Genomic DNA, 15,075 nt, shown 5'->3' with positions numbered 1-15,075 from the left:
AAGTAGTGTGAGTTCTAAGACTGTTCAAATGCAGTTATTTTTAGGTTGACATACTCTCTCTAAGGTCTCAATAAGTTTACTCTGTAGAGATAATTCGATTTCTTTTTTTATTATGTATATCCATGGTTTATGTTGCTAGAGTAGATTTCCTAAACCTTAGTAAAACTTACATAGAAGCGGATCCTTTTTATTTAAAAAACCTGTTTATGCCCACTTTTTGTTTTTTGTTTTTTTTTTGTTTTTTTGTTTTTTTGTTTTAGCTGAGCCATCCTGGTACTTGTTGGCAGCTCAGCGGCTGCTCAGCTCGGGCTGGACTCGAACCGCTGTCGCTCAGAGCTCGCACTCTTGAGCGAGCTCTTAACCAACTGAGCCACTCGGCCGGCCCAATGCCCACTTTTTGAATAAAACAACAGAAGAAAGTAATGTACTTCAGCTAAAGCTGGTCTGAACCATGTATAAATACTTTAACGCTATTGAACAGGCTTTTTTGGGTTGCTGGGAACAGAATCACATGGGGTTCTATTTTTTGATGAGGGCTTTTTGTATGGGCTTATTTTGGGAAGTATGGGAGCCCAAGAAACCCTTCACCTACTTCTTGGAGGAGTGGAATGCTTTTCTGGATTTCATAGCTATGACTCATCTTCTCTCCTTGCATCTCCGCTACCGTGGTGGCTTGCTGACCTCCCTTTGATTACCTTATGGCTGTGCTCACCAACAGCTGCTGTACCATCCTCCTTTCTCTGGCCTATTCTTTCTGTGAATCTTCCATTCAAACTTCCTGAGAGAGGACCTGACTGGGGTGGGTAGTCACTGGCCAGCATTGAATGTCCTGGGGCAAAATTCCCATGTAAGTCATCTCATAGGCTGCTGGTTTTCCTCATGCCTGGCCTGTAGACTTTTATTTTTGACCCTGCTGCTTATCCCTGGTCTAATTAGTTATGGCCAAGAATGTAAGGTCTCAAGATTCAACACTTGGAAATCTATGAAGCCAAAGTGCCAGGAAGGGGACTTAGGGTGTGGCAGGCTATTGGAGTGTCTAATGTAGGGGTATTCTTCAAAACAGCTAGTTACTCCTGTCTTCCTTAAAAGTAAGGACAAGGAGAACATAAACCAGAGAGGATTATTTTGAAGAATGTGGTTAGCATGTTGAGTGAGCTCTCAACCCATTTTTTTTTTTCTAAGAATAAACTAAGCTAGTCATGTGCCTTGAAGAGAGCCATTTGGTTAATTAAAGGATTTAGAATTTTCAGGAGAGAAGGCATACAAACTTCTTATCTATCCAAAAAAAGTCAAAGAATTATGATTATGAATCAGAATCATTTTGAATAGTAACTTGTATGTACAGTATATTTTGAACAGATTTTCTGAACTCTGTTATTAAAACTGTTTTTTTTACCAAATGTCCTTTTTTTTTTTTTTGCCTTTGTTTGTAGGAATTCCATATAAGCAACTGACTGTTGGAGTCCCCAAGGAGATTTTCCAAAATGAGAAGCGAGTGGCATTGTCTCCTGCTGGCGTTCAGGCCTTGGTCAAGCAGGGCTTTAACGTTGTGGTGGAATCGGGTGCTGGTGAAGCTTCCAAGTTTTCCGATGATCACTACAGAGCGGCAGGTGCCCAAATCCAAGGGGCGAAGGAAGTGCTGGCTTCTGATTTGGTGGTCAAAGTAATTATTCCTTTCTCCCTCTTGTTAATGGCATGCTGACTTTTCAAAATCTTTTCATAGAAAAATTAAATGATTGTTGCTATAGCTTTTCACATTTTCAAACGATGCTTTTTTCTCAAAGAAATGCTTGCTTTTTGTGAATATTCTTCACATTCCAGTAGAAATTTTATCAGGTTATAAGATCTTTTTTTAACCATGAGAAGAGATAAAGTGACCTTCCTTTTTACATTTGCTATGTGGAAACTGTTTTAATTGGCTAGGGAAAATTTGTACTACATGGTTCATATGTATCCAAAATACCCACAGGTGAGTATTTAATTGCTATTAAAAATAGAAAGCGTGCAGCTCCTCCTGGGACTGAATGTACAGTGATCTTTTGATGCCTACAAGGAAGAGTGGTTTAACTGACGCAAGTGCTATTTTTAGGGAGGGCAGGACTATTCTGGAGAAAGCAGCATTGGGCTGAGTGGCAAGTAGCTTTCCCTACTTTAATGAAAGGTCTTAATATATAATAGAAATCTGTATGCTGAAGAATTTAGAAATAAGTCTGGAGTACAAAATCACATAGAGAAAGGAAGAGAGACTGTCATGAGTCTAGCATAGATAATTACTAGACTTGAACATTAACTTAAATCCTAAGCCTTCTATAACCAAGGCAGACAGGGAATTGTGGGTTATATAAGCAAGGTCATCAGGTTAAAATAAGATCGCTTTTTTTTTTTTTTAAATAATATAAAGTCCACTGAATATCTTGATAGGATCTTAAATAGTGGTTTTTGGCAAGACACAAAACCATGCTTTTGCTATAGAAAATTGATAGTAAAATTTATGGTACGGAGATAAATTATCGTTTAGCTAAAGCTTTTAAAGTATACAGATACTTGGTGATATAACTTGGAAGAGTAAAAGAGCCTAGTGAAAATAGAAAAATAAGTATAACCTGTTCCAATGTGTGTTTTAGGGATCAAAACCTTTTGAGATATCACATAAAAAAGGTTTAGTAGGGTGCACATAAGTTTTCGAAATGCTCTGTGTTTTATTCAGAGGTTTACAATGTGTGTGAGCGTGTTAAAGGCACTGGGAAATCCTGTAATATAGAAACTTACGTAACTTTATACTTGCATTAATAAATTACTTGACCTTGGGGCCTCTCTTTTGAGTCAAGCTTATTAATATCCTGAGGGACTAATGATCTAAAAAGCACATTCGGGGAAACATTCTATTGGCTTAACTCACTCAGATGAGGACAGCCTCAGCTGAGCATTCGATAGGGGCCAGTAGAATCAATTCAAAGTGGTCCTGTAATTTTTATTAACTATATATTATAGATTCTCACTGAGTAAAGGTAGATCTTGTCAGAGAGTCTTAAATAAAATCCAGAACTTAAAATCACATGTATAACCAGGTCAACAACCGAAATGGGAATAACAGATAAAGGTATCTCTTAAGTAAATTGAGATGATATGCCGTGAAATGAAAGTATTGACCAAGTGTTTGTATTTCCTTTTAAAACTTAAGTCCCAGAGCTGTTTTTTTCTGTGCTTACTTGCCTTAAAGCACTTCTGTGAACTGGGAGCTAATGAAATGATATACTTTCATTGAAGACTGATTTAAACTTGGATATAAAACACATTTTAAAACACTTTTAGAATGGAATTTTAAGAATTTGGCTTTAAAACAAGGACATTTGAAACTTGCAAGCATGTGGAGTGTGTATTCATCGACTTGGTACTTAACAGTATATTGTAACTTTTTGCTTAAAAGCAATTCAGCAAGGCTCCTGTTATGATTGTGTTCATTGATGAATATTCATCTGGAATTTTAAGGTGACATAAATCTATACATAAAACCATGGAGATTTTAGTTTATAATATTCTTAACTTCTCAACACTCCAAATGTTCGTGCTTGTCAAAATTAGCAAGAGTGGAATCTTTGAATACACAACAAAAACTTGCCGTCTGTTTATTCTAGTGTCTCTTAACTGTACCAGTGTAATAGGTTTTGGGAGGACAGATTTGTTGTAGAGCCCACATAGTTTTTCCACTGTTCTACAGTTCATTGTCAAAGCTGTTCTGACATTATTTTCAGTTGTACGTGCTCTTTACTCAGACCAGTGCATAGCTCATCAAAGGATAAATGGCATAGATCTTCGTGTCCTTACCCTGTTTAGGAATTTTGTCAGAAATTTATTGCTGAAAGATTACTTCTGGAGTATTATTTCAACAATGGCATATTATTTAAATTGTCCTGTTTATGTAAAAATATGGGAAGTGTATTTATATTTTTAATCGGTGACCTGACTTTTTTCTTAGGTACGAGCCCCCATGCTTAATCCAACGTTAGATATTCATGAAGCTGACCTTTTAAAGACATCGGGAACACTGATTAGTTTTATTTATCCAGCCCAAAATCCAGACTTGCTAAATAAACTTTCCAAAAGAAAAACTACAGTTTTGGCTATGGATCAGGTTCCAAGAGTCACCATTGCGCAGGGATATGACGCGCTAAGCTCTATGGCCAACATTGCTGGGTAGGTTCTTTTCTATTTCCGTTGAACAAAAAAATGGTACAACAGAAGCATGCTCACAGTAGCTCTTCTCTCTTACGATGATTTTACTTGTAATAATTGTTGGAGGTTGCAGCCTTTTGAGAGTGCACTTAAATTATTTTTAAGACTCCCTGTTTCACTGTCATCTGATAGGAAATAGTTGTTCATATTGTACTCTGTTGTATGCTCCTTTTTAATCTTTGTGGGTAGTAGTAGTTCCTTCCAGCAAAGGAAATGACTGTCAGATTATTTGAATGAGGAATATACTGTATTTCATATATGTGTGTGTGCATGTATATATTAGGTTCAAATCGCTGGTTTTTTTTTTCCAGTTTTTATTGAGATATAATTGACATATAACATTGTGTAAGTTTAAGGTGTAAACATAACGATTTGATACATGTATATATTGTGAAATGATTACCACAATAAGTTAACATTAATTGCTGTTTTTAATAGGTCAAAAATGGTTGGATAGTGGCAGTTTCATATGGTTCAATCTAATATACAAATATTAGCAGATTTACCATTTTAATTAGGTTTTAGGTAAATTCATAAAATATTTAATGAATAGGGAAAATATCTGCATTTGAAGAAGTTTCTTCTGGTGTCAAAACCTATATTGGGCCGGCCGAGTGGCGTGATGGTTAAGAGCTGGCTTGGGACGCCAGAGGGCCCCGGTTCGGATCCCACATATGAGGGCCAGTGACACTGCCCTCTACAGCTAAGATGCTGAACAACAGCTCAACCTGGAGCTGGGCTGCCGTGAGTCTCTGGGAATGGCGAAGGCTGCAGCCCCTGCTGCAGTATGTTGCCATGGGCTACCGTGTGTAGCCAGCAGCCAGCGTGAGCGGCTAGCAGCCGCCATGAGCGGCCGTCCAGAAGCCGGCGACTGATCTGCCTTGCTCGGGAAGAGCGTAATGATGGTGTCAACTTGGGCCAGTGAAGCAACATCCTCCACAACTAGACTGAAGAACAAAAGGACAGCAACTTGTTTGTTCCCCTTTCCCCAATTCCCCAGCGCTGTTCCCATCCCCTAATTTCCCAATAAAAAAAAAATCTTTAAAAACAAAACAAAAACAAAAACAAAAACAAAAAACCTATATTGATAACTGAGGGCTGACTATGTCCTCTTACCTTTAAGGCCAAGATGGCAATAAACTTCCTTTGCCCACCAGCACTAATGCATTCCCTGTTTATTTCCTGGAGTGCTACACTGTTAACAGTTCTAAGGCCCAGCCTGCTCCGAGGAATGTGGCTATCATGCCACATTGAGTAATCATGCCTGCCACAGGGGAGGGATAGGGATAGCGATATGAGTGCAGTGTGTTGCTGACTGTGCCTAGAGAGTGCGAAAAATCTGGAAATCAGATAGTGCTTATGAAATCAGCTCATTTAAAAAGCTAGTTGAATTAGATTTTTTAAAATTAAAACTTATTGGGGTTGAATTAGATTTTTAGTACAAAAACAATTTGTAGTGACATTTGCTAATATGAATGAGGCACCAACAAGTGAAAATATTTTAAAAATAAAACAGTGCATGAAAAAAGACTAACCTAAGTAAAGCCTTTTATGGCCTGACACTGGAGCTGAAAGTTTCCTTAGGTTTTCTAGATTAGGTATAGCACATTAAATATGCCAAAGATTCTACTTTGGGTTTCAGCTGTTCACTTTGGATATAAATGAGATGGGCAATAAATAAAAATGACAAGGTAAAAACACAGTTTGTTGTCCTTAATGTAATATGGCAAATGGTTGGTTTGAAGAGTTTTTTGTGTGTGACATAAATTGCAAGGGACAAAATAAATTTTTGCCATATTTACTTAGTTTGTAGAAGAGTTATATTATGCAGTGTGGGACTTAAAATTTTATATAGAAGATGTACAGTGTTAACTTTTAAGAGTGCTGTTGATTTTGTCTTGTGAAATGCACATCTGTGAAAGGTTATCAGAATCAGTAGCTCTAGACCAGTGGTTTTTAGCTGCAGAATCTTTCTGAGCAAATTAAATGTTATGAGGCAATACAAACAAATCGACTAGGAGCAGAGTGGCCTTAGTTAAATTGAGGAATGGAGTGGTGTTGGAAACATGTCTATTCTCTACCCTGCCTACCATGACCCCAGAGGTGGCTGAAATTTGAACTAATACACACAGTCATATTACCGTGAAGATGTGCTCCTTCCAGTTCATTGCTGTTCATTGTTAGCTTTTTTGCTGTCGTTAAAAAAGGCCCACTTTTTCCCCACTATCAGTGTTTTTCGTGTACATTTCCTGTGTAACCAGCCTTGTTTTGTTATTTTTTTTTCAGTACAGCAACTGAATTTTTTAAAATGTTCATTCCCAAATTAATTTCTTAAACTGGCCTTTGAATCTTGGGTATGTTTGCTCTTTGAACATTTCTATCCCATGGATTAATAAATAAGACTAACAAATCATGTAATATCTAAAATACTGTTTTCCTGCTCTAATATTTTTTAACTTAAAGTAATAGTGGTAACTGTGATATGCTTTTGTACCAAATATTAAGTATTTTTTATAAAAATATGAGCAGGGAAAGGGTTTAGTGTCAGCAAGCAGGTAGATCTTATCATTAAATAGTTGTATTATAATATTAAGGTAGAGTGTATGTTACTGAGTGAGAATGTGCAAAAGTATAAAATGATTTGAAAATGAAATTAGTTAATATGTTAAAAATATCCTATTTAAGAAAAGATGGTATATTTTACTAGTTTTTGTTGCATAGAATGTTTGTTTAGCCAAAACCACTAATATTTACCAAACACTTATTGTGACAGGCTTTAGGTAAGCCCTTTACCTGTATTATCTCATTTGGTTCTGACAACACCACTAAGAGATGCTCTTTTTGTCCCCACTTTATACACAGGAAACTAAGGATTAGAGAATTAAAAGAAATTTGCCCATGGTCACAAAGCTAGTTAGTGTAGAACTAGGACTTGCACTGAGGTCAATCTATCTCAAAATCCCATGCTTTCAACCAGCAGAGATCAAGCAAATTTTTTTTGTTTTTTGTTCTGAGGTTGAAATTTTATCATGTACAAGCATATATAGCTAATCTATTTTTTTAATTTAAAAATTTTCCCCCTGTTATACAAATACAGTATTGTCATCAAGCAAAATTTGGACAATATAGTAAAGTAAAATAGAAAGTTTGAATTATCTGTAGTCCCAGTGCCCAAAGAAAACCATTCTTAGCATTTTCTTGTCTTTACTTCATTTCTTTTTAAATCACAACTGACTTTCTGCAGTATTTGTTATAAAGAGGCCAGGAAACATGGATAAGAGTGTGAATGCAGGATGCCAGAGTTAGACTTCTGGCTCTGACATTTATTAGCTGAGAGACCTTGGGCAAATCTCTTATCTCTCTGCATCTCAGTTTCCTCCCTTATAAAAATGAAAGTAATAATCGTACCTATCCATAGGATGGTTGTGAAGATTAAAGGCATAAGTATCTACATAGCACTTAGAACAGTTTTTGACACATAGTAGGTACTATATAAATGTTGGTTATTATTCTTATTCTTTGATGATTAAAGTGTGGTTGATGACATGATCTAGGAGCCTAAGCTTTCATTTTATGGAATTATTTATTTATATTTTTCTCTCTCTTTTTTTTTTTTCCAAGTTATAAGGCTGTTGTACTTGCAGCAAATCATTTTGGACGGTTTTTCACTGGTCAGATCACAGCTGCTGGAAAAGTCCCTCCAGCTAAGGTACGTAAAACTTCTACTGTTTCTTTGTAATATGAATCAATTAAAGGCAAGGATCTGTATGGTCCTAAAATACAGCATTTAAAAATTTTTGTTACATGTTAGGTTCACACTGATGACTTATGTGGCATATACAAATATATGGTGGAACCTCAGAGATGCTTAAGATTGCTTGAAGAAAGAAAATTTTGACATTTCTGGACATTCTAATTTTTTTTTAATGTTTTTGTCTTAACTTGAATTCTTAAAGGAATTTTGGATAACTTGTTCCGTGTAGTCTGTTTATTACTAATTTTTAAAAAAAGCTTCAAGATACCATTGAGCAAATTTCAAGTTTCCTAATGATTGCAACATATTGGTTCATAGAAAGGATTGTTTTGGTTTCCTCACTTTTTGTGAAATTTTGGGTCAAGAGGACAGAAAATGGGAGATGGTGTAATCAGGATATTTGGCATGGGGAAAGGGTGCAGTTTATTTAATCTGTATGGAGAGCAGTTGAAGAGAGGTAGGGATGGCTAGGTGAAAGAGTAGACTATGTTGTGACCCCTAACTACCTACATGAAATGACAATATAAGCAGATCGGCAAGGTATTATAGGAAACAGGACTTTAACTGTTGTCATCTCCCTGCAGAGTGTACTCTGTCTCTAGGAGACAGGTTTACTTGGCACTTCCTGCTTTTAAGTACATTGTCATTATAAACCCAGAGTTTTCACACAAAATAAATCACCTAGAAAAATGAAAAAAAAAAAAGATAATAACAGCTTTGAGAAATCCAGTTAATTGCTTTAAAAACAGGCCAGGTGAAGAAAATGACAAGTGGTTCAAGTGAAGACCAGAGTACTTACAAAAGTGTGAGTAAACGACAGGGAGCTGTGGTATGTGAAGTGATTACATTTTGACTTCTTTCTCAGGAAAGGGTCTCCCAGTCATGGTGGCCAGAAGTTGGAAGCTGTTCTTAAATTGACTAAATGCTTTGATGTACAAATCCACTCCTCACTTTTGGTTAGAATCTTTCTTGAAATATGTGCAAATTGAGTGGAAAGCTGTGAATATAAAGGATTAAAAAAGTGAAACAAAAGACAAGAAGCTTAAAGGAAGGCTTTATCATTAACTGATTTCCAGCCCTTCTCGCCTATCTGGAGAACGGGAGGTGGAGCTGAAAATCCAAGCTTCTAATCGTGGTATGGTCTTTCTGGTGACCAGCTCCATGCAAGAGACCACCAAGATTTGCCTCATTAGAACTAAAGACACTACTGTGACCCAGGAAATTCCAAGGAATTTAGTTTAGGAACCCTCTGTCAGGAACGGGGGTCAAAGACCAAACATTAGAACAAAAGAGGCTTTTGTTCTCACTTAGGAAATTACAAGGGTTTTGGGAGTTCTGTGCCAGGAACTGGGGTCAGATATATATATATATATGCGCGTGCGCGCACACACACACACACACACACACACACACACACACACACACACACTGGGGATGCCAAAAAAATGTATACACATTTTAAGAAATGTTATCTTAAAATGTATAGGCATTTTTTGGCACCCTCTGTACATTTTTTTTTTTTTAAAGATTTTATTGGGGAATTGGGGGAGGGGAACAGTGCTGGGGAATCGGGGGAAGAGGAACAGACAAGTTGCTGTTGTTTTTGTTCTTCAGTCTAGTTGTGGAGGACGTTGCTTCACTGGCCCAAGCTGGCACCATCATTGTGCTCTTCCCGGGCGAGGCAGATCAGTCGCTGGCCTCTGGACGGCCACTCACGGCGGCTGCTGGCTGCTCACGCTGGCTGCCGGTTTCACACGGTAGCTTATGGCAGGCCACTGCAGCAGGGGACTACAGCCTACACTGTCGCCAGTGACCCATGGCAGCCCAGCTCCAGGTTGAGCTGTTGTTCAGCATCTTAGCTGTAGAGGGCAGTGTCACTGGCCCTCATATGTGGGATCCAAACCGGGGCCCTCTGGCATCCCAAGCCAGTTCTTAACCAATGCGCCACTCGGCCGGCCTACCCTCTGTATATTTTTATTATCTCACAAAGATTTAAAAAAATCACCTGGCTGTTCTGTGGGAGATGGATAGTAGGGGGGAAGAGTGAAGGCAAGATCTGTTAGGAATTGGTTGCAAAAATAGTGCCCTGGGTAGGTGATAGAATAGAGATATAGAGAAGGGGCTGGATTGGGAGATCTTTGGGGGTCAACACCAATAGTATTTGGCTGATGGGTTGGTGGAGGGAATATTTGCAAAGGGGAGGACTCAGGATGACCTCCCTATTTCAGCTTGAACAGCTGTGTGCACAATAAGTGCCCTTTACTGAGATGGGGAAGCCAAGAGGAGGAACAGGTTACCTGCCTGGAAATGAAATCAAGAACATTCTGATGGTAGTTTCTTTCCCTTGACCTTTTCCCTACTCTTTTTGAGTACATGTCTCCAGTGTGATAGTTAGCGGTCAGCCTTTTTGAGTCCATCATTTAATGTAACAACCTTCTGGGAAGGTGTTTTGATTGCTTTATTGCAGCTCTAAGCGGCTTGCTGAAGGTCTCTCCCAGAACTAGCTGGTAGCAGAGTCAGGATTTGAACTTAAGCTCTCTTTGACTCTTTGTTGTGTTTTTTTTTTTTTTTTCTTCTAGCTGAGCCATCCTGCCACCTGTTGGCAGCTCAGCGGCTGCTCAGCTCAGGCCGGGACTTGAACCGCTGTTGCTCAGAGCTCGCACTCTTGAGCGAGCTCTTCGAGCGAGCTCTTAACTAACTGAGCCACTCGGCCGACCCAGCTCTCTTTGACTCTTAATCTCGGTGTCTTTTTTCTTCATATCATGTTGCAGAGAAAGAGTAAATTCCTTTTGTAAGATTACATTGCTTTATTCTTATGCCATTCTCTCTTTTAAATTATGGGGTCTTCTGTTATTTCTCGACTCCTAGTCCTGTTATTTTACTTATTTCATTGTTTTAGCAGTGGTCTGGCTTCCGTGTGTGGAGCAGGGTTAGTGCCTTGGAGCCCAGAGCCTGCTCTGTTCCCTTTGGTCCTTCTTTGTCCCCTTTCCTGTAGACTCCCCCATACCCCCAAACAAACCATCACCATCAAGAGCAATTAATAGGATTTCTGAGACACTGCCTGGGGCTGGGGGGGTGGGGGTGGGGTCACTGGGGCACAGTTAGACTAGTCTAGTGTTAAAGAGGCAGAAGGAGGTGTGAGCATTAGGGGTGGGTAGGAATTTATAAACTGTACTGTATCTGTGGGTGGCTTTTTTTTTTTTTTTTAAACAGCAACAAGGAGTTGCCTTCAATTGACTGGGAAGTACAATAGGACTTTTCTCTGATGGTCCCCCATTTCAGACTGGAGAAAACATTGTTCTTATTTTGTTTCTTAGAAGGCGGGTAGGACTCTTGTTTCTGAGGAATTCTTTGGTTTTCTTGGCTCTGATCCTTCCATGGTTAGGGAGATTAAATACATTGCTTTGGATTTCAGGTACAGTTCATTCAGAATGGTTCAAAATTATGTGATTGGCCACCTGCTGTTCCTTTCAGAAGTATGTGAGCTCAATAAATAAGAAGGAAATCGTACCATTTGCAATGATATGGATGGACCTAGAGAACATTATACAAAGTGAAATAAGTCAGTCAGAGAAAGACAAATACCATATGATCTCACTTATACGTGGATTCTAAAAAACTGAATAAATGAGAAATGTAAACAGAAATATCCTCAGAGACGCAGAGGAAAAACTAATGGATGCTAGTTGGGAGGGGGTGGGGATGAAGGAGAAGGGGAAGGGACGAAACGATACAAATTGGTAACTACAATCTGGCCTCGGGGATAGAAAAGACAGTCTGGGGAATATAATCAATAATGTAGTAAATATTTTTTAGGGGGCCAGATGGACTCATGTCTTGTTAGGGAGACCATTTCATAGATGCTGTAGAGGCCTGACCACAGCACTGTATATCTGAAGCTGATGTTGAATAATATTGTATGTCAACTAGAATCTTTTTTTTTTAAAAGATTTTATTGGGGAATTGAGAGAACAGCGCTGGGGAATCGGGGGAAGGGGAACAGACAAGTTGCTGTCCTTTTGTTCTTCAGTCTAATTGTGGAGGACGTTGCTTCACTGGCCCATGTTGGTATTATCATTGTGCTCTTCCTGGGTGAGGCAGATAGGTCACCGGCTTCTGGATGGCCGCTCATGGCGGCACTTGGCAGCTCACACCATCTGCCAGCCGCTCACGCTGGCTGCCGACCACATACGGTAGCTTATGGCAACCCACTGCAGCAGGGGCTGCAGCCTATGCCATCGCTGGCGACTCACGGCAGCCCAGCTCCAGGTTGAGCTGTCACTGACCCTCATATGTGGGACCCGAACCGGGACCTCTGGCGTCCCAAGCCAGCTCTTAACCAACGTGCCACTCGGCCGGCCCTAGATTTTTTTCTTTTTACTTGCATTTCTCGCAAGTGATGAGGAGTTGTATGAATTTTATGATGAATAAAATTTGAGTTCCTTTATGTAATAAATTTTTTTCAAATTTCAGGCCCCAAAATTAAGGTGTGTCTTATACATGGGAGCATCTTATACATGGGGAAATACAGTATATAGTCACGGGATGTGGAGTAGAGTATGGGAATGGAGCCAATGGAATTGTAATAGATATGTATGATATCAGGGGCGGGGTGGGGGACAGTGGGTCGGGTGAGGGGGTTCTCACTTTGTGAGGGGTGAAATGGATAACTATTGCATTGTTTTGTACACCTGAAACTCATATAAAAAGAACAACAAAAACCAAAAAAAAACAAACCCCAAAAACAAAGAAGTATGTGAGCTCAAAATAGAGTTTGGAGTAGATGTTTCACCAAAGTTGTACCCATCTTTGAAACTTATCTGTGAACACAGTAAAACCTTAAAATTTGAGAGGGGAAAGGTAGCTAGAATGCTACACTGGGAATGTTAGTAGAAGCAGCTTTTATATACTGTGAAAGAGCCTGTTAATCATTAACATAACATAAACACTGAACAGTTATACATAGCTTTTACACTGATTGTCAGGCTATTTTTAGTGACGGTCTTTGCTAGCAGTTGTAACTTGGATAAATTTTGAAAAACAGTGGCAGTTCAGTTAAAGAGTAGTCTGTCCAGTCAGTACATTGAGTGCGGGCTCATCACCACCACCAGTACCACCTGGTATATTATTGGCTGCTAATTGTGTACTAGGCATAGGTGGTTGTTAGCTGATGATTTTTAATAATCAGTTGATAATGAACTTTATTGAAAACATACCGGTTCTGTTTTTTCCCCTAGATTCTGATTGTTGGTGGTGGTGTTGCTGGGCTGGCCTCCGCAGGTGCAGCCAAGTCAATGGGTGCAATTGTTCGAGGTTTTGACACGAGGTGAGTGCCTTGCTAGTGATTACTGTTAAGGGAAAAACACTTTGTTTCAGGTGGATGTTATGCTTTGCATAGAATTTATAAATTGAAATAGCACATTGAAAACTGCTCTATAAACTCTTTCCATTTAAAAATGTTTCCACTTTTTCAAAGTTAACTCAAAGTGCAAAGATATTACTTAGTGGAAAAAATTTAAGGACCCAGACTCAATATAGCAGAAATAATAAAAACCAACAGCAAAAGAATTGGAAACTAATATCTCATGCTCAGTTTTGTTTCTTCATGTGGATTAGCATTCGTTGGAAGGAATATGACTTTTCAGAGTAAAGAATCTTCCATAGAATGGTGTTAACAGAGCTTTCCTGGAGTTTAGGGACGTGTTGTACTGATAAAAAGCTATCCTGCTAAATTGAGAAAAGGTATTTCTGAAGTAACCAGGACACAAGCCAAGGAAAACCAGAGTTAAGAATGCCATTAGTCCTATCTTTTAAATTTTTTTTTTTTTAAGCTGAGCCATCCTGCCACCTGTTGGCAGCTTAATGGCTGCTCAGCTCGGGCCGGGAATCGAACCGCTGTTGCTCAGAGCTCAAACTCTTGAGCGAGCTCTTAACCAACTGAGCCACTCGGCCGGCCCTTCCTATCTTTTAATTTTTAATGTTGCAGATGTGAAGTTTTAGAAGACTTCCAAGCCTAGAGAAAGCAAGTTGTTTAAATTGTCATTGTAGTGGACATAGCCTTGAAGTGGAAACATATACTATATTTGAGTTAGAGATGATTTGAAACTTGGTGTTGGGTTAACTACTGAGAATTTAAGTTAATTAATGTCATTGATTTAGATTTTGTGTAAACAGGTAGAATATAGTTGTTGCTTAAATCCATTTTTATTTACCTTTATTAAGATAACTCAAGTACACAATGAAGAAAGATGTGGCTGAACTAATATAATTTCTAAGAAATATAGCTCATTAACTTTTGAGACTGGGAGCTGGTATCATATAAACATGTAATCCAAATATATTAAAAAACACACTTGATTATAAATTCTTTTTGGAATCCTGAATGGTATATGTTTTTCAGTTAAACATCCAAAAACCTCCAAACATCTAAAAAGGACAACTCATTGCCCAGTGACATTAATAGGGTGTGATTTTTGAATTCTTTCCAATAACTAGGAGATGCCCCTTATAACAATAGTATCTTGCCTAATGCCTGTATTACAAAGTTTAGAAATCTAAAAGCTTTACTTTCTTTTTTTTCTTTCTTTCTTTCTTTCTTTCTTTCTTTCTTTCTTTCTTTCTTTCTTTCTTTCTTTCTTTCTGAGTGTTTCAATAAAGGCTTTATTTACAAAAATAATTGGCAGGTCAAGAGCTGTTCAGACTCTGGTATTAAATGCTTACTCTCTTCCAGACATTGTGCTATATGCTTTGTTTTATTCTTTATGATAATTCTATGAAGTAAGATTAATTAGCCCTTTATATTTTAAATAATATAAAAAGAAATATATATTACTTTTATCAGTTATCTACTTTGCTTTCTTTCTGATCATAAAAAAATACATGCTGTTCCTCCAATGCAGAAAAAAAGAAAAAAGTACAAAAAATGAAAATAAAATACCATAAAATCCTACCACCTAGAGATAACTATTAACCTTCTAGTATATGTTCCCTTTTCTATACATTAATTAAAAATGTAATTTTATTAATAGTACTATATAACTTTTTAAACAGTAGATCATGAAGGTCTTTACCTATAAATATATATATAT

The 15,075-nt window shown here is 38.1% G+C and overlaps 1 protein-coding gene across 1 annotated transcript in view; it reads left to right on the top strand.

The window, feature by feature from the left end:
* Positions 1-15,075, top strand: part of NNT (nicotinamide nucleotide transhydrogenase) — a gene marked incomplete in the record, with an annotated part of 93,621 nt that overhangs the window by 9,197 nt on the left and 69,349 nt on the right. Inside the window, 4 exon segments of the mRNA XM_019661517.1 lie at positions 1,434-1,663; positions 3,977-4,194; positions 7,855-7,942; positions 13,225-13,313. Of these exon segments, the coding sequence (XP_019517062.1) occupies positions 1,434-1,663; positions 3,977-4,194; positions 7,855-7,942; positions 13,225-13,313 (625 nt within the window).

This window comes from Hipposideros armiger, unplaced genomic scaffold (assembly GCF_001890085.2).
Source record: "Hipposideros armiger isolate ML-2016 unplaced genomic scaffold, ASM189008v1 scaffold_351, whole genome shotgun sequence".
In the NCBI taxonomy this organism is placed as follows: Eukaryota; Metazoa; Chordata; class Mammalia; order Chiroptera; family Hipposideridae; genus Hipposideros; species Hipposideros armiger.
Note: the sequence above shows the minus strand (reverse complement) of the source record. Positions and strands in the feature narration are given on the sequence as shown.